The sequence below is a fragment of the Camelina sativa genome, chromosome 11, assembly GCF_030686135.1.
Source record: "Camelina sativa cultivar CO46 ecotype springtype chromosome 11, ASM3068613v1".
In the NCBI taxonomy this organism is placed as follows: Eukaryota; Viridiplantae; Streptophyta; class Magnoliopsida; order Brassicales; family Brassicaceae; genus Camelina; species Camelina sativa.
In genome coordinates this window covers 8,307,303-8,333,966 of record NC_141890.1, presented here as the reverse complement: position 1 = coordinate 8,333,966, position 26,664 = coordinate 8,307,303, and the positions used below count along the sequence as shown (strand labels likewise).

At 35.6% G+C, this 26,664-nt stretch overlaps 5 protein-coding genes across 6 annotated transcripts; 2 read left to right on the top strand and 3 right to left on the bottom strand.

The window, feature by feature from the left end:
• Positions 1–96: 96 nt before the first annotated feature.
• On the bottom strand, positions 97–5,942 carry UBP16 (ubiquitin-specific protease 16). Its single transcript, XM_010440709.3, has 11 exons — positions 5,149–5,942; positions 3,409–4,702; positions 3,218–3,303; positions 2,965–3,050; positions 2,702–2,864; positions 2,493–2,616; positions 2,240–2,397; positions 1,774–1,858; positions 1,467–1,676; positions 944–1,005; positions 97–863 (listed from the first exon to the last, which is right to left on the bottom strand). Exons 1-11 carry the CDS (start codon positions 5,427–5,429, stop codon positions 368–370), a joined length of 3,045 nt encoding a protein of 1,014 aa, XP_010439011.2. The 5' UTR covers positions 5,430–5,942; the 3' UTR covers positions 97–367.
• Positions 5,943–11,853: 5,911 nt separating this feature from the next.
• On the top strand, positions 11,854–13,402 carry DIC2 (dicarboxylate carrier 2). The gene has a single exon (XM_010440707.3). The coding sequence runs from the start codon at positions 12,289–12,291 to the stop codon at positions 13,234–13,236; it is 948 nt and encodes a 315-aa protein (XP_010439009.2). The 5' UTR covers positions 11,854–12,288; the 3' UTR covers positions 13,237–13,402.
• Positions 13,330–20,535, bottom strand: REN1 (Rho GTPase activation protein (RhoGAP) with PH domain-containing protein). 2 transcript variants are annotated; one of them, XM_010440708.3, is made up of 24 exons: positions 20,195–20,535; positions 19,925–20,086; positions 19,746–19,814; positions 19,381–19,417; positions 19,006–19,082; positions 18,802–18,872; positions 18,611–18,689; positions 18,014–18,158; positions 17,625–17,741; positions 17,467–17,544; positions 17,302–17,357; positions 17,154–17,223; positions 16,725–16,809; positions 16,383–16,626; positions 15,929–16,162; positions 15,451–15,738; positions 15,275–15,333; positions 15,091–15,151; positions 14,894–14,977; positions 14,687–14,800; positions 14,435–14,604; positions 14,271–14,334; positions 14,047–14,181; positions 13,330–13,972 (listed from the first exon to the last, which is right to left on the bottom strand). In XM_010440708.3, exons 2-24 carry the CDS (start codon positions 20,051–20,053, stop codon positions 13,643–13,645), a joined length of 2,796 nt encoding a protein of 931 aa, XP_010439010.2. In that variant the 5' UTR covers positions 20,054–20,086; positions 20,195–20,535; the 3' UTR covers positions 13,330–13,642. The 2 variants fall into 2 exon arrangements, with proteins under 2 accessions (XP_010439010.2, XP_087331808.1); XM_087475682.1 differs by having other exon boundaries at positions 14,047–14,199; positions 20,195–20,522.
• Positions 20,536–23,209: 2,674 nt separating this feature from the next.
• LOC147933756 (uncharacterized) lies at positions 23,210–24,179 on the bottom strand. Its single transcript, XM_087470989.1, has 3 exons — positions 24,068–24,179; positions 23,739–23,954; positions 23,210–23,660 (listed from the first exon to the last, which is right to left on the bottom strand). The coding sequence occupies exons 1-3, from the start codon at positions 24,102–24,104 to the stop codon at positions 23,386–23,388; spliced, it is 528 nt and encodes a 175-aa protein (XP_087327115.1). The 5' UTR covers positions 24,105–24,179; the 3' UTR covers positions 23,210–23,385.
• Positions 24,180–24,616: 437 nt separating this feature from the next.
• Positions 24,617–26,467, top strand: LOC104722525 (RING finger protein). The gene is made up of 6 exons (XM_010440705.3): positions 24,617–25,116; positions 25,230–25,320; positions 25,451–25,611; positions 25,699–25,726; positions 25,968–26,076; positions 26,183–26,467. The coding sequence occupies exons 1-6, from the start codon at positions 24,844–24,846 to the stop codon at positions 26,262–26,264; spliced, it is 744 nt and encodes a 247-aa protein (XP_010439007.1). The 5' UTR covers positions 24,617–24,843; the 3' UTR covers positions 26,265–26,467.
• The last annotated feature ends 197 nt before the right edge of the window (positions 26,468–26,664 follow it).

The window sequence follows — 26,664 nt, the reverse complement described above, 5'->3', positions numbered from 1 at the left end:
AAATATGTAATCTGCAGAATTACATCCATTGAATCTTTTCCTGGTCAATTCCAAGAGATTATGTTACGCAAATTGTAAAGAAGTAAAAGAGCAGCGTTGAGACGCAATTAGATTAGCTTTATTGATGATTATAGTGAAAATCAATACAATTTATTAACAAACGTAAATTCCCTTCCATTACGTGATACATTTCCATGGGCAAAATCTCTCTTCCCCACTGTACACTACTATATATTACTTCCCATTAACCACTTTCACCAAGCCTAGGGAGTTGTTAATAAAACCACTCCATCTACGTGTAATCAACTACTTAGTTCTACTACTTTGATTTAATTGGGGCGGTGGACAAAAAACCATCGTTTCCCTCTCACCTTTCTCCTCGCAAGGGCAACTGATGTCTTGAGGTTCCGTACGTTTCTGGAGAAGAACGACTCAACGGCGAATGCCTTGTGAAGACAGGAGAAGACGACGAAGAAGATGATGTTGGTGAAGGAGCCTCAGACTGTCCGTGAGCCCGTCCCTGATGATCTCCAAAAATGAAATCAGCAAAGTCATCCATGCTTGTACTGTCTGTGCTACAAGAGCATTCATCTGAGTTGCTGTCAAAGAGAGAAGAACTGTCACTTGATGAGTCCTCTTCTAAAATTCTCTGCAGCCTCTGGAAACTGGAATAAAACGACTGTATATTGCCAGATCGACCACCACCGGGAGTGTTGGAAGACACCACAGGACTTGAAGTAGACACAGACCGTGGTATGGATATGGTAGTTTTCTCATTAGCTTTAGGTACTGGCACCCTGCATTTTTTATTGGATGCTTCAGTTTTGGTACACATTGTTAATCTTGGAGGCATTGGAGAGCACCTGTTTTCAATTCATTCGACTTAGCATAAGTAACCAGATCAAGTATAACCCACAATCTGAAAGAGAGAGATGTATCTCACCTTGCGTAGAACAACATATACGCTCCCTTCGTCAAGATCCTTTCAACATCAGAACTTACTACCTGAAAACAATCAATGCACAAAAGAAGAATTAAACATAGAAATTCTCTTCAAACGTGTGATCAAGAGATGACGATGACAAGAAGAGACCAGTAAATGAGTAGAAACCAACGCTTTTCCTCTCACAAAACCAATCCAAAGACTTTCAGACTTCAATGAGGTTGTAATAAATGTTCTAGAAGAGCCAATAAAACCAGCTAGAATATATCCTATTTAGAATAGAAGCTCATTTTCCAAGGGAAGGGGAACTTATATAACTATTATCCATTCAAAACAAAGAAATTGGACATAGAAAAGGAAGAAGCAAACAATGTAAACCTATAATGTTGTCAGAGAGGTAGGAAATTCTATTTACTTCCAAAGTGCAACATATATCAAACACAAGTAAAAGGTAACAAAAACAGAGCTTATTTAGAAACCAATTCACAACCAACATTCCAATGATAATATATGAGAAACTTACCGTGCTATCATCAGCCTTGTACCACTTATTTTGATTTCTGATATAGCAGACATAGTGGCCAGAAAACGCCGCATTCATTACATCCAAGTGAACAATAACTCCATAGAGTTTGTAGTCATGTGATTTTTCACTCCCTCCACTGACATATGGTGCCAAATCTAGAGTTTCTGGAAACCGTATAAACTTATTGAGCTTCCCGAATTTTCCTGCCTTTAAGAATTAAGTGTAGCTAAATTGTGAAAAGACAAGAAAACATAGATGGAACTCAACAGAAACAAACCAGGTCTTCATTGAAGATATTAATTACCTGGAATCGTTTTAGTGCAATTGTAAGGACATTAGGAGGTTCCGTAATTTTCAGCTTCTTTTTGGCTCTCTCATAGGATTTACAGCTGCGCACAGAAATACAAAAGTTAGCACCCATTAACCATCGAATGTAAGCCTCACAGCCAGAATCGAATGTAGTTTTATAAGAGGCCACAGATGATTGTTAAAACTCCGCAAATACAAGACCATGATATACTCAAAAAACTTCTGTCATGATAGCTAGAGGGGAACTCTGTTGGAGCTGGTCATGGAACAAGGTATTGTAATTGAAATTCATGAAAGGGAATGATATAATTGACCATGAACTCTAAATCAACCTGTATCCTACCCATCTAAGAATCATATATAAAGCTGATGTAAAAACTCTATCTCCAAAACATGAAAAAATATATATATATCAAAGGACCACACGAACTTCAACACATTATAAGGAAGTGCTGACCAACCTGTCACATCTGTATTTGTTTTCTCCATCCAATATCTCAGTCCTTGTAAATCGACGCAAAGCATCATCCAAGGTGCTAATATCCCCATCAATCTCAACCGTTAGATCCATCATTTTTTCGCGAAGCTCAGATTTTCCTTGGCATTTCATGCATTTAATCTGGCAGACATCATAATTTTCAAATAAAAAGGATTATAACTCCCTCCAAACCTATGTCAAATGAGTAAAGTAGAAATGTACTAGGTAAATGATACCTTTGATCGGAGGTATCCCCCAAATGTCAAACCAATAAGAGTTGTATCTTCTAATTTGCTAGTCTTCGGCATATCATATTCAGATGCCTTAACGCACACAGACTGCATTGTATCGACAACAAACCTGCAAATTGCAAGAAAAATAAATTAAAACAATATTCTTAAATGTATGCATGGGAGTTCTCTAGACTACAGAAACTTCAGTTCACCTAAGGAATTCATGTGCATCTTCTTCCTTGCCATTCCCAAGAAAGATTCCAATACTCTGCAACTGAGATAACAACCCATTAGGGGACAGTGGAGACTTCCCTTCTTTTGCCTTTAAGACCAGCTTCTCAAACCCACAGGTGAAGCACTGTTCTTTGTTTTGACCTATAATTAAAAGACCTAGTAAGAGCTTGATATAACGATGATTGTAGAACATAACCTTCCAACGCATCATAAAGAAAATAACTTAGGACCAGTGACGCACATGCTCTAGAATGAAATTGCTGGAGGAAGTATGTTGTCAGAGGAGGAGTGAACATCAGGCATTGGAAGACAACATTAGCAAAGCAGCTGAAAGAAACAAGAATATTTGTTTGCATCAGCGAGTGAGTTACACATTACTTTTTATTACAGCAAAGCGCTGAAGACTTTATAAAAGCCACAAAATAATATGCACTTCTTCAGAAAGCATAATTCCCAGGATAAAAAGGACTATAAAAAGAGGAAACTGGGGTCACCTATTCCCGACATTGATGAGGCCACAAGGCTGGAACTCAATTTTATTTGCATACAGCTTAGCAAAGTCTTCATATGGAAAGAGCCCCTGCATGTCACAAACAGATTAATAAGAATAAATAGCTGTGCTGATTGTTAATGTAGGAAGTATGTGTTGCAGAATGATGATAGCATCCTAGAACTCAGTGATTACCTTACGACCATGTCTTCCTACCATCTCATTTTCAGCTGATGACTTCGGTCTTCTCCACTGGTCTACAACTTTCAGTGCTGATGCCTTCAAACCACTTCTTCCATGTAGAGAATTTATATGGTGAACGGTAACACCATTCTGTTTCTGATGGTCAAGAACTCTTCCCGTTTTTGCACCTAGAGGAGAATGTTTCATAACATCAGTACACTCCCTAGTATTTGAGGCCTTGGATGCCAAAAGTTGGACTTCCCCAACCTTCCTAGGGGCCAACATACAGCGACTTTCACTACTGGCACTCTTTGACTTCTGAAGGGTCATAGGAGACAAATCAGTAGTGTCCAAAGAACTTGGCGCATCAGTAGAAGAGAAAGTTGGTGATGAAATTTCAGCTTTAACAGATCTTTTCGCCTTTCTTTCTTTTAAATTCACTTCAATAGAAGAACCCACTGGTGCAGCCCTGGGAGCTTCTTCTGAAATGCTACTCCTATGCCCAGAAACTTTGGTAACTGAAGCATCTCTGAAGGAGCCATAGGAGAAATGCAGAGAAGATTTATCAGGTCCATCAGATTTAGAACTATCACAACTGTCACTAAGATATTCAGCTGATCCAAGAGCCGTACCCCAAAAATCAGACGACTTCAGAGAAGACGGGTCAGCGGATCCTGGATCCCTATCCGTAACTACTGAGCGTAAGCTACTTGATTGGATCTGGTTCTGCCCAGCATCACCCCCAGGTTTATGCAGACTTAATTTAGGTATACTAGCGAGGTTATCGACAGACTCAACCAAATGCACGAATTTAGGAGACAACGGTTTGGATGGAGCATCATCAATGGTGATGAAACAGGTCTCCTCTGACTCTGTAGAAACATGAGCATCAAGTGGAGATTCTGATCTCTCAGAATCAGATGAACTGAAGCTCCCACAACGAGAAGAAATCTCATCACCAGAGTCATTACGGGGGGAGGAGGAGAAACCAGAAAACGAGGATCCAGATGTTTCAGCAACAGAAACAGCTTCTTCCTTATCTATAAGGTCATCTTTGTTATCTGCAATATCTCCATTTCCATCTTCAGGAGATTTAGCAGGATTAGAGAATATTGCTTCCTTGCTAGGCATAGAAACTGGTTCTGGATGCACCAATAAAGTTTCATCAGCAGTACTCTCTTCATTTTCTTCTATGCAACTCAGATCAGAATCACTTTTCTCATCTTCATTGTCATATATAATGGCCGCAGGACGACATTCATCTTTGTGACCTTGCCGCCAGTGAATGATTTGACATTTCCCAGAACTGAGAAAAGAATAGCAAAATAAGTTCCAAAATATTACTAAGACATGTTGGGAACGAAATTTCACATATGCGGATGGGGAAAAGGTTGAGAATTTGACAGACATTATAGTGCAATGCTTTTAACTATAATAAGTTTCTCAACAACACAAAGTCGCCCACAAGAAATACTGCACTTCCTCACAAGCTAACTAATTACCCATAATTTGTGTTAACATAGAAAACGAAGTCAGTTCTCCAAAAATCTCCGGTCCAGTAATATTCCAAGATACCAGATGCACTCTAAGTATTGCTAAAGTTACAGAACTAAATCTTATTCTTTCCCTTCTAATCACTCAATCTCACCAAGTCTCACCAGGTAAATGCAGTATAATCATAACTCTAGAACTAATACACACTTAAATTCGGAAACCGAAAGGTTAACGCAAAAGAGATAGGAATTCACATACCAATACCGAACGGATTTGCAGCGAGAGCAACGAGTGGTGGCAAGACAATAGCACACAGGACAATGGAAGACATTAGAAACGGAAACAGAAGAGAACTCAACAGAAGCCTCAAGCTCAGCCCTAGCAGCCTCTTCAGAGGCATGGATAAGAAGTCTCCTAATCTCTTCCCTTCTTTGAGCAGCGACCCTCCATTTGTGACGGACAACGAAGCCGATCAAAGGTAAAACAAAAGAGATCACAAGGACAAGAGACGAAATCCCTAGATCCAAAACAAGGAGCATTTATCCTCCACCAGATGCACAAACAATTGGAAATAAATCTGGACCACCAACCATAGATTTTACCACTGGCGTAAATCAGCCGGGACCGGAGGTGAACTGTGAGGATCACTCCGGTGGATTTTAGCACATGCAGAAGAAAGAAGGAAACAACCCCAGAAAATAGTTTTTTTTTGGATTTCGCTGGTGGGTAAGCTTCCGAAATGACGACACAGGAAAATTCCAAGATCAGACGGTATAAACAAAACCCTCCAGAGCACAAGTTGGGTTTTGTTTTGTATATTCTCTGGAAACAAAAAAAAAAAAGTTGAGAAATTTGGGTGATTCTGGTTTAGGGTTTCCAAGGGAAGAAAAAGAGTGGAGAGATTCTTCTTTGGTAGGAGGAGGAGGAAGAAGAAAATATGAGACAAAGGATATTACTTTTCTAAACCAAGACGTTTTCTGCTTTTTTTTTTTATTTTTTTTTTCTCTAACGTCATTTTGGAATTTTTTTATTACCATCAATTCTTTTTCTTTAATAATAATAATTGTTCAACGGAAAATATGTATTAGCCTGTTGACAAAAAGAAAAAAGTTTTTGTCTTAGTCAAGTTAAAAATTATATTGATGGGAACTTGTAGTAGTTATCTCTACTTTAATAAATGTATAAATATTAGTGCCAATTTCTCTGTCTATCATTTTAATTTATTTTTCTATTTTTCTTTACAATTTGATACCATATAAATTTATGTCGTTTTTTGATATTTGATATAAAAAATTAACTTAACTATAATATAATGGTTATCATATATACAATAAATGTAACTAATCAAGTATTTGCAATATACACAATTATTATTATATCTACAACATACAAGATTTAGTTACCGGTCTACATCTTCTACTGACCAAATTCTCGCATTGGTTAAGGTATTATGTATATCTTGGAAGATAATCATCAAATTTTGGGTAATGTAATAACACTATTACACTAAACATGTCATTGACAACTAAGCTATTGGTTCAAAATGAAAAGAGTATTATATGAGTATTCCAAAATATTGTTAGAATTTTATCCGGCAAGAATTAGATTCAATCCACCATGTTGATATAGATTGACAAAGATAATAGTCGATATCAAACGTAAAGACTAGATCAACGAAGAGTCATATTGTAGAATATTATTTATCTCCAATCAAATTTCATCTTATTTCTTTACTTAAAAAAAAATATTTAAGATTCATAGCTATTCCAAAAGAAAACAATATAACATCAATGATCCTAACAATTGAGTAAAATAATAGTATGAAGTAAAATTTCTATTGCCTAAATGAAAGAACAATTTTACAAATAAAACTAGAAAACACTATAATGTTTTTTTTTTGACAAACAATTTAAGCTATATTGCTAGGTTATAAATTCTAATGATGTCCTCTTTGTAGTAAAATTTTAGAAATGGAATATCAAAATGTTTTTTAATATAGAAAATCATTAAATTACAAAATTTTGAATTAAATAAACACTATATTGAGATTTATATAATTATATTTTGGATCACAAGAACTAAATATAATGATGAGTTTACAAAAGATGTATTTCAAATTTGTTGGAGGTAAGAGAGAGTTAAAAAATTTGATATAATAATTTTATTATAATAGTTTATTTTGTTAAAACATTGCATATCTTTAAAAATAAAATAAATACACATGAATGAAGATGATTTCTTTAGCTTGATTCTCATTGAGCTTTGATCGAAATTAGTATTATTAAATCTGTATCGATAATTGATTTTTTACACCCACCAAAATTTTATTATACATATGTAACTGGAAATTAGAAATAATAAGAAGACAAAGAATGACGGAAGAAATACATAAAAACAAAGAAATAGAATCTATACTATTAAAAGGGAAGCATTTTTTGCTCTGTAGAAATAAAATTGACAAAATATGACATGAAATACCCTTGAAAATATAATAAAGCATAGAAAACGATATGGGTATTAAAGTAATTTTATAAGTCAAAACACGCGGATCGTATTGTCACTCTGTTTTTGTTAGTTCGGAATGTGTTTTGTGTGTTCAGAGTAAGAATACTTATTTCCGTCACCAAACAAGATATCATTCAGTGGAAAAATATCTGGCCCATAAATAAGATATCTAAAATGGTAAACAAGCGGCCCATAAATAAGATATCCAATATGCAAACATTTAGTGGTCTAATTACATTAAATACAATATTCCAAAAACAGCATTCTTTAAATAGCAAATATTAACTACCACTAGCAACAATAATGAGAAACATATAATACTTATGTCCCTATAATCACGCGAATTACCAATTTGCATATCTCCAATTTATTACAAAATCAATAAAGGGAATCATCTACCAAAATCATTTAAAATTAAAGCTTTCCTAAATATATAAAATTAAATAAAACAACGACACAATGTAAGAAACTATACCAAACTTTAAAAATTACCAACAATATCGTTTCAAATCATGTTACCTAAACTAACAAAAGAAAATTACGCGAAATCTTTGCTACTTACCATATTCCCATATAATCATTTACTCGCCAAATATATGCTAGGTATATTCTAAATACCTAGGTCTTCAACTATAAATATATGAGTCGTCTAAAGCAATGTAGCTTACAATAATATACTCGATACCCAGTTAATATATTCTAGAAAAAAAAAGCTGCAAAACAATGGAATCACGAGCCTTGCTAATATTAAGCCATTCAAGCCGAATTTGAAGATTCAAGTGCGGATCGTTCACTCATGGCGACAGTACACGAGTTTTATTGGATAAACCTTAGAAGTGATCTTAGCAGATGTCGAAGTGGGCTTATATTCGTAAATATAAATCTTTTATCTATGTATTTATATTTGTTTAAAACATAGATGATTACGATTAATCTTGATAATTTACTATGTGATTGTATGAAATTGCAATGTTTTTCACATGGACAGCTTTATGTTCTTATATCAAGAGTGACTTTCAAATAATGGCTAAGGTGCTAATCTTTGGTAAAGAAGTTTTTCAAAACATATAAGCAATTTATGGACTTTGAGTCTCTTACATTACTTAGGTATGCATTTTTTTAACTATTACAATATGTATAGAACACATGAGTTTACTTTCTATTGCTTTAGTTTATTCTCGCTTATCTTATTTATAGATAGCTACTGTTCAAGGCGTCAGTGATGATTAATGGTGGATTATGCCTCTTACATGAAACCAGTTTGTCTAAGTTTATATGATTTGCGAGAGGCAGTCATGTAACATTATACATTCTTTAAATCTTTATTTATTTCGACAAACATTATATTATCTTTCATAACGAAATCTATGTTGGGAACTAAAATTTCTTGAGATTTTTCTAAAACAGGTTGACCATAGATTTAATAAGGAAATTATCTAGAGTTAGAAATTGAATGTTGAAAGTGTAGAGTATTTATTTTCAAGATAGATATTTAGGTGTTTAGTAAGTATGAAGAAAATTATATAATCAAGATGACGAGGTTCCGATTTAGATTTCGGGGTTGTGATCATACTATCAAATTTTTTTTAATCTAATTTACATCTCCTAGAAAAACCAGATAATATGAAAATTTACTTAACTTGATCAACGATGGTGAGCCTTGCTTTTGGGTACATTGATTATTTCCAAGAAAAATGGATTTATAAAACAAGAATTAACACCCAATATAAAACCCAAAACCAGATTAAATAAAAACTAAAAATTAAGATTGCTTACCTTGGAACATAGTGTTATATACTCACTGGATTCTGTAAATTATTGATGAACTTGGATGTTTATTGATGTCTCTGTTGGATTTGATAATGTGGAAGACGAAGGTTAAAGAAATTGCCACTTCAATACACACTAATTTTTCCTTTTCTGTTTTTGGTCAGAGAGTCACAGAAGGTGTTTTTTTCAATTTTTTTTCTTTCAATGAGTTTATAGAAAAAAATAAAAATGCCTTTTGTTAAATTTATCGGGCATGGCAAAGTATGTTACTTTGAAGGTGGAGTTAATAACCAATAGATTGAAACTATAAGATTGATCAGCGTTATTTCTCCATGGATGGCCATTGTTAACCCTATGTTTTATAATATTCTACACTAACTTGGAGGAGGATCGAGAATACAACGTGCGAGTAGTTTTCGAGTTGCACCCACGCGAACATAGTATGGAACTATAGACTGATAAAAGTCAACTATTTTAAGTATATACATCAAGGAGAAAGTTATGATTTTATTGTTAAACACGAACATAAAATTGATTACGTTGTATAATTCTTTTTATGAACAAGTTAATTTAAATTATATAATACTATAAATTTTACTATAAAAGCTTATGGAAGTACTTCGACACCTTATTATAGACTGGAGATAAAACAGTCTAACAATACATGAAGACTCTTCCGAGTAATGGGTCATCTAAAATTAACGTAAGCTTTAACTATTGTATAGATTTGTCATTACAAATTATAATATACTATTGCTTACTAATATTAATTAATATAATTACAACTATTATACCACATTCACGACACATTTTCTACTCGCCTTTATTATGCATAAACGAATTATAAAAAAAAATACAGTTTTATTCTTTAAAATTACAGTTTCACTAAACAATAAACTTAGTTTTTGAAAATAATCCCGCACGTACGTGCCCGGGTCTGAATCTAGTCATATACATAAAAGTAAAGTTTTATTCTCTTTATTGGTCCATTTAGCATTTAATTTTTCAAAAATTAATAGTTATTTTTAATTAAATAAAAATATAATAATGTACATTAATCTATACTTTAAATCCACACTTTACTACTAAATTGTAACTGAAATATTATAAATTATGAATTGGCTATTTTCCATTCATTTTCATTCAAACATACTTTAAATTATAATTATAACTCCTCTAAGTAATTTATTTTAGAAATGTAACTTCCATCCCTTGAAAACTTATAAATAAACATTTTCACATTATCATCCACCATATCTAAAATTCTAAATATTTTATTTATGTCTTGCATGAGTTCAAAACTTATCGTAAGAATGTGATTATGTATATTTTGTTAGATTTATCTTATATTTTGTTATTATGTTTTTTCCTTTTTTATTGATTTTGTTGCTTTGACAGGTTGATGATTTGATTCGCGTATATGTGGAGGTTACTGTGATGGTGACTACATGTCTGCCACATGTCAACATCTCAAAGGAAGAGCAAGGGTATCAAATGATTATCAAGGTAGTGTGACTTGGATGACTTGGATGTGGTCACCTTAAGAGAAGGGTAGTTATGAATAATAGTAAAATTAATCACTTTAGTAACCACAACGTGGTCAGGGTGTTCACCATGCTCGTACAAGATTTTGTTGCTAGAAACCATATCATCCACGACATTGCTCTTCGATATCTCCTTTTACCGGAATGTTTGTGGCGCTGACAATTTCATGCCGTCGTTGTTCCCAAGGTGGTTGTAACTCACTATCGACGTTAGCTTTATATATGTTCATACATATAGACAAATGCAATTAATTTCGTTTTGTAATATTTTACGAAATAAACCAATTTAGTTAAGAGGTTGACTATTATGTTTACGTACTTTGATTCCAGCGCCCACAAGGAAATCGAGGAGGATAGACTTTATCTTGGTTACTATGAGTTTTGAAACCATGCAAGAACATAAACAAAATAAACAAAATATTTAGAATTTTAGATATAAATAAAATAAACAAAATATTTAGAATTTTAGATATGGTGAATGATGATGTGAGAATGTTTATTTATAGGTTTTCAAGGGATGGAAATAACATTTTTAAAATAAATTAATTAGAGGAGTTACAATTATAATTTATAGTGTGTTTAAATGAAAATGAATGGAAAAATAGTCAATTCATAATTTATGAAATTTCAGTTACAATTTAGTAGTAAAGTGTGGATTTAAAGTATAGACTAATGTACATCATTACATTTTTATTTAATTAAAAATAAATATTATTTTTTTAAAAATTAAATGTTAAATGGACCAATAAAAAGAAAATGAAACCTTACTTTTATTTATATGATTTATTTTCAGTCAAATTTCATCTTATTTCTTTACTTAAAAAGAATATTTAAGGTTCATAGCTATTCCAAAAAAAATAACATCACTGAACCTAACAATTGAGTAAAATAATAGTATAAAGTGAAATTTATATTGCCTAAATGAAAGAAAATTTTACAAATAAAACTAGAAAATACACTATAAAAGAAATTGTACTAGTGAAGTGACCTTAGTGCAGTGGCAGGAGGTAAGCCCATTTGTAGAAGGCACTATCACACCCAGAATCGAATCCTGGCTCCTACAAATGTAGGAATTTGGCTAATGGGCCGGCTAATTGGCCCTATGGTTAACAAAAAAAAAATTGTACTAGTTGCACACTAAAGAAATCATTATAGTATTTATAATAACAGGGTACCCAGAAATAATAACAACAAGTCGCTTTGGCCGAGTGGTTCGAATCTCTCAGGCGACGATTATTTTTTTTCCTTATTACATATAAGGTAAAAAGGCCCAATTAAAACACACGTCTCGGTCGTAAGCCCATAAAGACAACAGTGGGCTGTCTCTGACTCACTCACACGTTTTTCTACTTTTTTGGACCCGGCGAATCTGACTGACTTAATTAGGGTTTACTTTAATGATCGAGATCACTCTCTCTCTCACACTCATCGTTCGTCGTCAACATTGAACACAAGACAAAACCGCGTCAAAGAAACTTCACTACAAATAAATACCCTTTTGCTTCCCTCTTCTTCTTCTTCTTCAGCACAACAACAACAATCTCAATTTCATTCTCTCTTCCTCCCGATTTCCACAAAAATGAGCGCTAAAAGCTTCGTCGAAGGTGGGATTGCCTCCGTAATCGCCGGTTGTTCCACTCACCCTCTCGATCTCATCAAGGTTCGTCTTCAGCTCCACGGCGAAGCTCCTTCCTCCACCACCGTCACTCTCCTCCGTCCAGCTCTCGCTTTCCCCAACTCTTCCCCTGCAGCTTTTCTCGCCGAGACCACCACCGCTTCCGTTCCCAAAATTGGACCGATTTCACTCGGAATCAACATCGTCAAGTCGGAAGGCGCCGCCGCGTTATTCTCCGGCGTCTCCGCTACTCTTCTCCGTCAGACTCTCTATTCCACCACCAGGATGGGTCTTTACGAGGTGCTAAAGACCAAATGGTCTGATCCTGAGTCAGGGAAGCTGAGTCTGGGCCGTAAGATCGGTGCGGGGCTTGTCGCTGGTGGGATCGGAGCCGCCGTTGGAAATCCAGCCGACGTGGCGATGGTTAGGATGCAAGCTGACGGGAGGCTTCCTTTAGCACAGCGTCGTAACTACGCCGGTGTAGGAGACGCAATCAAGAGCATGGTGAAAGGAGAAGGCGTAACGAGCTTGTGGCGTGGCTCTGCTCTGACGATTAACAGAGCAATGATTGTGACTGCGGCTCAGCTTGCGTCTTACGATCAGTTCAAGGAAGGGATACTAGAGAGTGGTGTGATTGAGGATGGGCTCGGGACTCACGTGGTTGCGAGTTTCGCGGCGGGATTTGTTGCTTCGGTGGCTTCGAATCCGGTGGATGTGATAAAGACGAGAGTGATGAATATGAAGGTGGGAGCGTACGAAGGCGCGTTGGATTGTGCGGTGAAGACGGTTAGAGCTGAAGGAGCAATGGCTCTTTATAAAGGCTTTGTTCCTACGGTTTGTAGGCAAGGACCTTTCACTGTTGTTCTCTTCGTTACCTTGGAGCAAATCAAGAAGCTGCTTCGTGATTTTTGATACTACTAGTACTACTATTCTTTTATTGATGATGACGACTACTTTTTTTTTTTTTTTTAATTCATTTTTGAAATACAGTAGTGAACCCAAAAGAGGGCAAAAGGAGTTCAATATATTTTTTGTTCAATCATTGGTGTTATAAATACAATTCAATTTTTGGTTTTTATACTGATGTGAATGTCCACTACCAAAACAACAGATCCAACGCACAGTTGAAACACAAACAAAAAAATGTGTAGTTTATTTGGTCAAAGAAAAGGCTGAAGAATAAGGCAGAGAAAGAGGAGTGGACTAAAAAAGAATGAATCTGTTATTTTGTTGCTGGGGTGAAAGAATAAGGCATAAAATGGTGCTGGAGTTAATTTGGCGGCTGTACATCTGGAGTTAAGCAGCTCTAAGAAAGAGATCATCTGGAAAAGGTTCTCGGTGTAGTGTTGGGAATCTGGCTTCCTCCAGATGATCCTCTGCCTCTGTCTCCTCCGTTCTCGGATCTTCCTCTGTCAAGAACATGTGCGCTTTGGATTTTGCCACTGTCTGAGTCCTTGTTCGAGTTCGACCCTGATCCTTTCTCGGTTTCCTCTGATACACGGGTTTGCCCTGAGGATGGACTGGGTTGCCCTGAAGATCTTCCTTTGTCCATGTTTTGGAGCTCGTTTGCAATCTGACTTCGCCTCTCCTTCAGGAAGTTGAGTCGCATTGTCAATTTGGAAAGTGCAGAAGTTGTTGTTGTGCTTCCCTGTTTGTTGCACTCAGCTTCTAGTTTTTGAACGATATTTGGATGAAATTTAATGGTTTCAGTATGAAACTTACCTCTCCCTTTGTGCCAGACCTCTTTGACATGCCTGCCAGCTTTGTGCTGCCACGTGACATTTCTTGTTGCGAGCTTTTGTTCCGTGAATCCTGTTGCTTCTCCGTCTCATTTTCTCTTGCAGCCGCTTGCCCATCCTGCAAAATGTTGCCCGTCTGTAGTGGATAAATACATAGGAAAGAAAACACGATTTGATAGACATATATCAGATGTTTACAATGGTTACCTTGGACGTTGACCTTTCAAAAATGTGAGTAGAGGCTGCTTCAGTATCCTTTTGTTTATCCTTCCTGTGTGACAAAGTTGAAAGAAAACTACTAATTAGCTTTTGATATGGGTTAAAAATCAAAGGTTGTGACGTTAAATGTTAATCTGTTGTGAATCCTTTACATCTTTGCATTGTGCTCTGGCATTTTCCGAGATTCTTTGCTGTTACCATGCGTGGAACCAGAGGCTTTTACGTCCTGTTGACCAAGTCTATTTTCAAGATCATCAACTTTATGTTCCAAGTTGGCAATATCAGCCTCCGCCTGAGCTACGTCTTGCAGATCTTTCTTCAACTGCAGACAGGTCTTCCAAGTTATGTACTTTTTTTAACCAGCCAAAAGATCAACTAGTTGCTAGACAAAGATGAAGAGCAACCTTTTCATCGATTGTTTCTGGAATAGGTTGATTCCCTTTTGACACGTTCAGTCCTGTTTCCAGGGCTAATTTCCTGTCTCTCTCTTGCTGCAACTGTTCTTGTAGTCTTTCCACCTAGAGGAAGGTAAAACACAAAATTCATAAACCTAAACATAGACACTCAATAAACAAACTTCACATAGCTATATGGTTTTATTTTACACTTACATCTTGCTCTAGAGCTTGGCGCCGCCCGTACAAAGCCTTCTTCCGTCGCTCCAAACTAGCCTGTAGAACTGCATTGTTTTTGACCTGTTCTACCAAACATGGAGGTTGTTACAGGTCATATATATTTTTAAAAATCATCACTTGTATTGCCAAACGAGGTAGCAAAGGAAAAGATACTCAAAAGGACTTATCGTGACCTCTTCTGTAATTTTGTTTTGCAGCTCCAATTTGGTTGACTCAAGTATCTCAATGTCAGCACTGCAGAATATTAACATTTTCAGATGAAACCCATGTAAACCACATCAATTCTAGTCCAAACAAATTTGAAGTTTTGTAAGAACCATAACGATGCAAATCATTTGTCAAGATGATAATACTTACTTGTCCTCATCCACTTCCGCTGTGAAATCAATAGATTCCATTGACAGGTTTTTCTTCCCCTGAGCACATAAAACACCAAACTTTTAGTATATGTCTGGATCCCCTTAAGAGATAGATAAAACACATAGAGAGCTGGTCCCTCGAAATAAAAAAGGCAGAAGGAAAAATAAACTTACAGGGGTACGGCCCCAGTGCCTTTTACTTCCTCCTGGTGCATCAGATAATGTTGACGGTTTTTGAGTGCTAGATGCCACATCTGATGTTGATGAATTCTTATCTTCAGGTTTCGAGACCTCTACAACAGCCTTTACCTCTGCATTATCAGCTCCTCTTACCACGATTTCCTCATCCTTTTTTCCGTCATTGTGTCGTGGTAGTGAAGATCGTCTGGAGCCAGATAAAAGCTTCTTAGGCTCCCTACTTGCTTTCGGGGATTTTGATACAGGACTTAAATTATCATTAATCTGCAGAAAACAGTGCAAACACAATAGTAAGAAAGGATGAGGACCAAAGAACTTGTACCATCAATGTGAACTTTAAAATAAATTCTAGAATCCAAATATGTAACTCATTTGTAATGGAAATACTCCTTGTAATCGTAAGATTACTTTTCGGGAAATAGATTAAATATTGAAGATTAGTATATGAACGTGCCTTATGGTCATCAGGATCAATGCTGTCTGCATATTTGTCGTCTGAGGCGGCACTCTCACTATATGATCCATCAGATTCATTTTCTAGGTCCTCTTCCTCATCTGTGTAGTCATCAGATCCCTGGGTGCCATCATAATCATCATCATCATCATACACTTCATCATCAGATCCCTCCTCTGTCCCACTACCACTTTCTTCTGAGTCAGAGTACAAGCCCGGTGACAGGGAACCTTCCTGCAGACAGACCATTTATGAAGCTAAAAGTCAGTGTCTGAAAATAAGCACACAAGTGCAACTATGATAAGATCCGGAGTTGCCATTTCACACTGCCTCCAATGCTTTCACTATACTAATGTAATAAAGAACGGATTACTATGCAGATAGGAAACCACTTCATCATTTATGATCATGTGACTAAGAAGGTCCTTAATCATAGAGAGAAGTATAGTCTTACTCCAAATATACTTTCATATTCTTCTAATAGTGTTATCACTATAGCCTGGGCATGATTCGCTGCTGCAGCTGCTTGCAGAAGTTGCATAGAACCATCACCGCCGACATCAAAATCATTTTCAATTTCACAGTCACCAGCCAGAAGGGGTCGAAGAAGTAAAGGTGCCATACAAGCTGCAACGGCGTTTGTGTTCATCCGGTTCACGGTTTTGTTAGAGGCTACAGTCTGCATCATCATCAGGATTCTGAAAGAGGACAAACAATCAGAACTAATGACAAAAGTTATTTTACCCTGTAAGCATGTTAAATAAGTTTCGTAAGCTAAATGTGGAAAAGAGACAACCTTTGCAATAGGCGACGATTTGGTTCAGGGAATGATTCACAGATTGCTGCCCGCATAGCATTGACTCTATTGCCACGGTCAGTACCTGGTAAAGCTACGCGTCAGAAAACTGGAAATATGATATGTTGCAAGGAGAATAGGCGAGCAAATTCCAATTTTTATTATCAATCCTGACTAAGTTCTAGATATTGTCAAATAATATGTCATTCTGTAGAAAGCAACAAAAATAACAAACACAACAAAAGTAGATATGCATGTCCAAAAAGAGATTTTCAGTCAAATTTAAGATGGAGACATCTGATTGTCCTTAAAAGTAAGCAATATAATGATCACAGTAACCCCCAAGGTAGATAAATGCTTTTGATGGAGCACCAAGGAAGAGGACACACACAAACATTAAAGAAAACAGAAAGAGAATGATAAACTTACGGCAAGCTTCCAGAAGGGCGTTGCAACAAGATGCAGGCACCGGAGAGGAAGGCAACTCTCTGAGAAAATACTGCACATTTATGGATACAGTTAGAGAGGTTTAAGAGTGATAGGCTAACTCAGCATTGTACTGAATAGTAGCAGGTACCTTAAGGCAATCAGCAATAACATGAGCATCCTCCTCGGGACTGAAATCATTTTTTCCTGAACCAAGTGCCTACGTATTAATAACTTGCACAAAGCAGGAAAGAAACAAAAAAAAGAAGAAGAATAAAATACACGTAATCGTGTACATATACTTAAAAACTCAAACCTTGTTCATATTCGCGAATCCTGTGTTCAACATCATCAACATCGGCAGCTTGTCTCAAGATTCCTTCAATCCTGACTCCTGCAGGATATTGTTGTCTTATTTCAGCTCAGAGTGAGTAAAAGAAGCAGCAAATCAAGCTGAAAGCTTAAAACTAATACCATGATCTTCAACAAATCTAAGGGCCTTTTCCAAGAATGATGGAGCTCCATCGACATCTTCTAAAGCAAGTAATACTGGCCTTCCAAGGACAGTTGATTTTGTTGGTGTCTCATCTTCTGTAAGAATATGAAAAATTGCATCATTGTCTAATGAACTGAAAGAGAAACTAATCTTTCGATATCTACTGAATGCCCCTAATATGGGGAGCCTTTCAACACGAACTGGTCAGCCTTTAACTCCAGACAGGGAACATATGTTAACATAATAATATTCTCACGTTGCTTATTTTCTAGAGAGGAGGAAACTTTGACATCCTCACAACACTTAAGAAATAACATATCTTGTTATATATATAAAGACTAAACCATTGAAAAGGTGACAAACATACTCTTTTCATCAGCACCAACAGCGGGATCGGCATGATCATTCCTGAATATACCATTTTGACCCATAACATGGGAAGCACTTGGTGCCTGTGTCAAAGCATTTTCCAGAGCAGCTTTCCACTCATATAGATCCTCCATAGTGTCAGCCTTCAAAAAAAACAATCATAAGGTCAAAGTTAATCCATCATTGATTCTCTGTCCTTTAGTGATTTATGATTAGGCCAAAATATTCTTCAAAGTCAAACTTGAACTTACACAAGCTGCTATGCTAACACGATAATAAAGATAAAAGCACATTAGAATAGACGATTAATCAGCGGATTCTAAGTAGATAGAATCGGTTTGCATTTCTCGGTAGTCAGAAAATACATCCATAACAAAACAGAGTTTCACTAAATCAAAAAAACAGTTTTAAGGAGGTAAAGGTTGGATTCCGGTGTTGTAGCACTGGCACCCATGTAGCCAAAAAACGCAAAGGAACGGTTCTGAATGCATAGAAATTTTCAGGGGGTAATATAAGATGCAAAATGAGATGGATGCAATAGATATAAACAAGATCAAGGAGACCAATTGACAGAAAACAGAAAGATGAGAAAAACCTTGAGTGTAAAGGCACGTCCATCACGACCGTCAGGGAAGAGAACAGTCAACAGCTTTTTATCTGCCTTAACAACCACACTAAAAGATAGTTCGAAGTTCTATGATGTCAGTAACACCGAACCATAGGATTAACATAAAACATCATCATATATGAAGAAGAAGATTGTAATGATTCGAGTAATAATCCAACCTGCCTGAATTGTTGAGATCAATTCCCCCAAGGGTCAGGTTGACCTCACTTCCCCTCTGTTGGACTGCACTCTGAAAGATGAACAGACGATATGTGATACCCGTTCTCTGTAACAATAACGGGCTCATGCCTCGTATAAAATTGTAAGAACTATATCTGATATAGGATATTTTCAACAATATCTTCAAAGAAAAAAGTGCTTACAGGGTCACTTCGAAAGAAAACAAGTGAAGTACGCGTCAAAATAAACCATCTTTTCTTCCATGATGTCCAGCCAATCCCTGTATTAAATGAAACAGAAAGTGATGAGAGACAATGTTTGAGATATAGCCACTGAACAGGACATGTAGCCTAGTGGTTTTTGTGCAAGTTCCGTCGTAGTATCACACTATCTGGGTTCAACCCGCCTACAAAACCCACTTCACGTGATAAATGTCGTTACTCTCTGCCAGTAACAGTTACCCCCAGTCAGAATTAAGACAACATCTCATCCTAACTAGAACAACTCTCATCTCATCATCCTAAGAAAGGCTACACTGAACTAAGTATACATCCTAAGAGAACAGAGCATACGATTACCTTTTGATGATATAGATAGCGGTCCACTCTTGAAAACCTACAAAGTCGACAAAAAAGAGAGTCAGAGATATCTTAAGATGAATTCAACAACAGCAGGCATATAACGGAATGAATCCAATTCAGTAAAAGCATATAACGATCCTTCTAGCTCGGAATGTAAAATTGATCATAAGAAACCCAGAACAAGTCTAATGATTGATTATATAAATGCTCATCATGGCGCAACAATGACCGATGGAGAAGACAGGGGAATTTTAACAAAAAAGGGATTCTGAAGGAGCATTTTCACATATTCACCTAGCTAGTCTTCTTCCATTACAGAGTTCAATTCAATCACAATGCTAAATAGAGGGAGTCAATATTACCGTGTTGCCACCACGGGTACGCGAGTCTGTGTTCCCAGACTGCGCTTGAGGAATGCTACAGGTGTCACCCTGAGATCGGAACAACAAAAACGAAGATTGATTGGGATTTTTCCCGGAGATAAATATCCAAAAAAAAAATCATAAAAGAGAGAGAGAGAGAGAGAGAGAGAGAGACGCACATGAGACTCCTGATCTTGTTGTTCAAGAGCGCTAGGCTGCTGCTGTTGTTGTTGTTGGTTTGGCTGAGCCTGAGGCTGTGAGGACGATGATGATGATGATGATGATGATTCTGCGTTTTTGTTAGCCATAACTCGGGTTCACGCCATATACGTACGTACGGACTAAAGAGAAGAAGAATGTACGATCATCAAATTCGAGGAGAGGGTAAACGGAATCGGATTCTGACGAGAAGATGCCATGAATATAATATGAATTCGAGAGAAACAAACCTTGATTTGATTCGATCTGGATGATGATTATTATTAATCAAAAATTAAAAAAAAAAAAAAAAAAATTACTGATTTTAGGGGTGAGAGAATAGAGAGAAATGGCGAGAATGATTAATTGATTATTGTGATTGATTGATTAGAGAGTTTCAACGGAGTTTGAGGAGAAGCGATAAAAATGGGCGAAAAGAGAGGAAACCCCCCCCCAGACTAGACTCTCCTCTCTCTCTCTCTCTCTCTCTCTCTCTGGCAGTTGTACACGTCATCATCTCCCTTTCTTTCTTGGAGGGAAATTTTTTTCCCCTTTGACCTCTTCTTCCTCTCTTTCTCCAAACTCCAACCATTACTATTTTTCTTTATTTATTATCAAAAGAATTAACACTCTTGTAATTAACTCTCTGTTCTATAGTTTATATATATGGATTATGTGCTAATTGATCTGTCTCTATAGTCTCACTCTAAGACATTAATTTAGGATTATTAGATATAAATTAAATCAAAGAGCCTCTATTTCTCTCCTTGTGACAGAAGACAAAAAAAAAAAAAAGGGAAAATGACAACCTTACATTACATTTGACCGTCTGACCTCCTCAGTAATATTTCTGAATCGTGCTGGGCACGACCCTCCCTCCACCACCACTCTCTCTTTATTTTATTTGAGTTAGGCTTTTAGGCATCTCTCTTGAGTTTGAATAATTGTATATATAAATGATAATTAATCTACGTGAACCATTATAAACGATTTTTGTCTTTTTCGATAATAATGCTGCGTGCATGGGAACTCGTTCATTCGTCTGCGTTTCGAGTTTTTCTTTTTTTTGTGATAGGTCATAGGTGGTTCAATATACTATTCATTTCACATTTATAACTTATGCAACTATTGCAAGCTTTAACTATTCTTTTATTTTTTCCAGCTCTCAGGAAGTCTTAACATTTTTTTCAGCCTTAACTATATATATGCTATTTACTGTAGGAACAAATTTTTTTATATCAAACACAATGCCGGACAAGAGGTGAGGGGGGGGGGGGGGCTCATAATCCAAGTTTGTGTTATATAGACTTAAGAGTCTTAAGATTTATGATACTATTGTTTTATATTTTCTTACAAACATGTTATAACCCTTTAAATTTTGTAATTTTGTACAATTCTTTTATGTTTTACTCCATTCTTTACATAATTTTGTTTTGTGTATTTGACCCGTAAAAATATTGGTTATTTCAACATTCAGCGAAATATGTAACCGCCCAAAAACTTGCGAACTAGCTAGGTTTGGCCCATGGATAGCCGACCAACAATATTTGACAGCTTTAGGAGTCATGTAACGCTAATATTCTCACAAAGTCTCATCATCCAGCACCATAAACGTTGCACAGCGTCTCTTACCTTGTGAATAACTGCATAGAAACCATCCTCCAGATTATTCCCGAGCCCACCACCACAACATCACGCAGTAAGATAATTCATCCCTCGCTTGAAATTGTTTATGCTATGATCTGGAGATCTATATCTATCGTCTGTCATATATATCTTATTATATAAAGTTTGATGTTAAAATTGCTCATTAACAAAATCATGACAAGTGTTAAATATATTGATTAGATATTGACACGTGTCAAAATTTTTTTTTTTTATAATAAATGTAGTAAGACAGCTAATTATATTTAGAGAATTTTACATATTTATATATTACAAATTTTATTTTTCTAAATCAAAAAAGAAAACTAAGAAAATCAATATATTTTCTATTGTATGCTAATTATATTATATGTGTGTTTTCAACAAAATTTGACTTGTGTAATCAACAACTTAATTTATTAAGTGTGCTATAAGAGTTTTGGATAAAAGTACAAAGATTAATAAACAATAAATATTATACCATTTATAAAATTCAACCAATAGGAAAATATACTCCATAGTTCAAATATTTATAAATTGTTATATCAATAAAAATTATACATAGAAATTTGAGAAAATATAATAAAATAGAGCAAGAAAAGCCTTTAAACTCTTATATAATTGAAGTGAGAGAATATTAAAATAAAATATGAAAGATTCATATTCAATATTAAAATGTTACAAGATAAAATCTATAAACATGTTAACATTACTATTTAATTATTTTCTATATTTTTTTAAAAAATTTTACCCGCGTAATAATGCGGGCCTTATCTAGATAATACATAAGGTTAATAAAAAATGTGTATTTTTCCTTCAGATATTGTGATTTGAATTTTTTTAAACAAACATATATTACTCAATTAATATAAAAAGTGTGTGTTCAACATACATATATAGTAAATTTACTGTATATAGTAAATTATAAAATTTTAAGAAGTTTATAATTGATAACTTATATATCTAAACTTAATAAAAAGTTTAAAATTATAAATATTTAAACATATTAAGTTTTTAAAATTACACAAACGAGTTATATTACATGACAGTTATATGACCTTAAATGATTGAATTATACTAAAAAATAAACTATCAGTAATATGATATTTCAATACGGGTTAAATCCTCATTTTAATGTTTTAACAACATCAATATAAAATATGTCAAATCAAACTGATTTGATTAAGATTGTAGTAAACAAAAATTATTGTGCGGTTATACCAGAGTTTATATATTAAATCATTAAAATTAACAAAAAAGTATATTAGCAAAATTAGTATTAAATCATTAAAATTAACAAAAAGTACATTAACAAAAAAATTAAAAAAAAACTTATCCCGCGGTGTACCGTGGGTCCTAATCTAGTATATATATATATATAGTTCCTAGCTAGTATATTTTTGTCTCTATGATCTTTGATTTTTATTAGTAAATTAATATGTTTAATAATTCGTTTTTCTCCTCGATTGCATGCAGTGCGCAACACATGTGTGGTATGTGAATGGGAGGATTACTCAATATCAGAAAACCTAGATCATCCTTATTCGATTAAGAAGAAAATCAAATCAGCTCTCAAGAAGGAGGGTTATAGAGCAACCACAGTAAACGCAAGTGACGAATGGTCAGAGAAAGAAATGGAAGGGCCACTTGTTTATTATGTCCAAAAGCACATTATAGATAGACAATAAAATAAACGTTTCAACCCTCATCACAATGGTAACAAAAAACAAACAACAACATTGGAAGATTTGCAAGGGGACCAATAGTTAGTCGTCTATGGAAGCAGTATGAATATCCCCTACTGCTTCCGCTTACGTTGAGAGCTTCCGCTAATATTGTTTCGGCCTCCATCAAATATGCTAGTAAACAACGGGGCACCAGGCCATATTTGTTTATCTTCGGAAAAGAGAACAGCATGATAACTAATACGCAAAGCACCCATAAAAGTATAAAAATTGCCTTCGCGATCGATTACTTTTGCCAGTACAATCAGATTTAAAGGAGGTGTAGGATGTTTGAATGCCCACAACACCATGTCACAATACATGGTACAGTGTCTCGCATGATCACCCCCTAATATCAACAACGGATATATCTTAGATTACAGATATATATAAGAGAAACGAAGAGAGTAAAAAATGAAATTCTCACCTGGGCTAAAGACTTCGAATTTGAATCCAGCATCCAATAATTGACGTCGCAAGTCATCCGAAACCGTATTATCATCAGCATAAGCGTGAATGACCACCTCCGCATCACAACCATGCTTCTTGATAGCGTCTTTGATACTTTGGTAAATCGAAGCAGGATCGAGACCATATGGGATTGGGTAATCATTCACATCCCAAAACACACATGTCTTGCCATCTACACCGAGGTACGTAAGACAAATAATAAACTAGATCCGATTAGATATGCTAATCAAAGACATATATTAAAGAAGAAAGAGACATCAATATAGAGAGAGAAAGAGATCTTACGCTTGTCAACAAATCTCACCAACGTGTTATCGCACATGGTGGTTTCGTCGGAGGACTACGGATAATGAATTGACAGACGACGACTCTGTGAATGTTTTGGGGTTTACAGTACAAAGCGTGCGAGCTTCGCGTCTATCTATTTATATAGGTTCTTCATATTGGGCTGGGCCTGGCACTACCGCCGTATTGGGTAATGTTTTTCTCAAAACATTTATATATTATTATTCTTAAATTAATTTTTTTGTTAATGTTAATGTGTACTGCATGTTAGACAAACATGTACATTAATTAAGTTCCGACATATTAAAAATTTGGACGTCTTCATTGTATTGTTTTAGTCACTGTTCGGGATAATCATTCCCATAATCCCAAAAACGCCATCTGTATCATCTCACTAAAGTAAACGTTAATTTAATTATGGTTTAATGCTGGTTATTTATGATTCACTGGTTTTTTTTTTCCTTAAATCATTACGCTTGTCGATTTAATATATTTATAAATTAAAATTACAAAGTAATTAAAATAATATTTTTTTTAAATATTAAATGTGCTTAAAGGGATCCAATACAGTTAGATTCTATTTTCAGCAAAATTAGTTGCTTCTTGTCTTACTACTTACGACTCTTTTTTTTTTTTTTTTCAATTATCTCGGTCGAAATAAATAAATTAGATAGGTCGCCAATCCAACAAAGGGCGAAAAAATTGTGGAGCAGAGGAATCAATTCGTCTTCAATCTTTCTCTTTGAGCAGCAGATCTTTCCGATTTCGCGGCAGCCATGGAAATTGAGGTCTCTAGCTTGTCCCATGATACCGAGAACAAAGGAAATCGCATCGATTTGGATAGTATTCGTGTCAAGCGTAAGACGTTGCATAAATTGCTTGAGGATTGCCAGAAAGCTCTTGAGCTGCTTGAACTTACCGATAATCCTAGTCCTTCCGGCGATGATAACGGCGGCGAACAGAGTGAATCACCGGAGGAAGAGGAGGAGGATTCGGACAGGGAAGAGTCGTCTTCTTCTTCCGATCCAGGAGATCCTGAAGCTGATAACGTATGCTTTCATATATATATATATGTACTTTACTCCCTTTAGTTCGTAGGATTGTGGTGGAGGATAGCTTAGTTTACTCGATTCATGATTCTGTGATTTGTTTACTTTTGCAGTTTTATGATCTCATCAAGTCTAGAGTTGAATGTAATGAGTTTCGTGAAAGGATAGAATTAGCTCAAGTTTCAGTTCCTCAAGATCTTTCTGGTAAGTAACAAGTTTCTGTTTGTTTGTTTGTTTGTTTGTTTTACCTCAATAAGATGATTTTTGCCAATGTATGTGTTATTGGTTGTAGAGATGAACACTTTTAGTGATATATAAGTTGTTGAATTTGCAGAAGATGGTAGCTCTTGGGACGTAGTTAGTGAAGATGATGTATGGGGTGAGGAATATATGGGTCAAACGGAAGATGATTATGTCCTTGTTAGGGAAGAAGATATAGCAGACGGTATCGCTTGTTTCATGGCTACATATTTATCATCCCTTAAGCAGACTAAGGTACACTTAATTATACGCCTTTCTTGCTTTATGTCTCGAGTTATGAATGTCTCATCGACTTTACACGCAAACTTATTTTGAGTGCAGGATATATCACCTGATCAGCTTCAGAAAGGTAAATCTTGAACTTCCATCTGTTACAATAACGAGTACCTATTTCTGCTTTGTTATTCTCTCGGGGGGAAAAGTTAGTAGTAGCCTAAGGTTTTGTTGTAGAGAACGTCAAAACTCTTTCTTCCCCAAGACCCAACTTATCTTTTCAATCCCCTAAACTCCCTTTCCAACCGTCTGCTAGTGATGGTGACTCTTATGTCTCCTTATGATATTAAGAGTTTGCGTATGAATTGGCATTGTAGCACTTAGCACGATGTTTTCAGTGAAGAAGAGAAAAGGGAAGCTTCGTAAAGCGTGGGAGGGAAGTAAAGTTATTTACAATGTAGCATCATGGAGCGCAACTGCGATAGGGTACATCGGGCAAAAACATCCTCTTTAATACTATATCTTGTCAGTAGTTTGTATGTCTGAATGTTTGACATTGTCTCACTGATCTAATTGCCCTTATTGGTAACAGGATATATCAAAACCCGATGATCCTGAGTATTGCATCAAAAGCCTTCTGGATGTCGTGCCAGGCTATATCAAAGCTTGTCTGAAAGTATAGACACTTGATCGTACCTTACAACAGCCTTGTCTTGGCAATGTTCTATATATCATTTAATTAATCTCTGTACATATGCCATTTGTTGCTTCTTCAATCTCTGTCTGTGATATCCTCCTCCCTTTTCCATTGTATCCTGAACATGCAATCTTAATGATTCGTTTGATCTCTCAATTTGATATGCCAGCTTGTTCTGAAGTCAAGTGTGATAAGCTCTTATTAACAACAATACTAATACTTATAATGTGATATAACTCTTAAATCGGGATGCCTCTGATAACTTTTGAAACACCATTGGCATCGTTGACATGAAATTCAACTCCGGAAGATTGCCTTGAAACTTCCATTATTGCTTATCAGCTTTGCTAAAGATTTATCGGATTTATTGTTCTTAA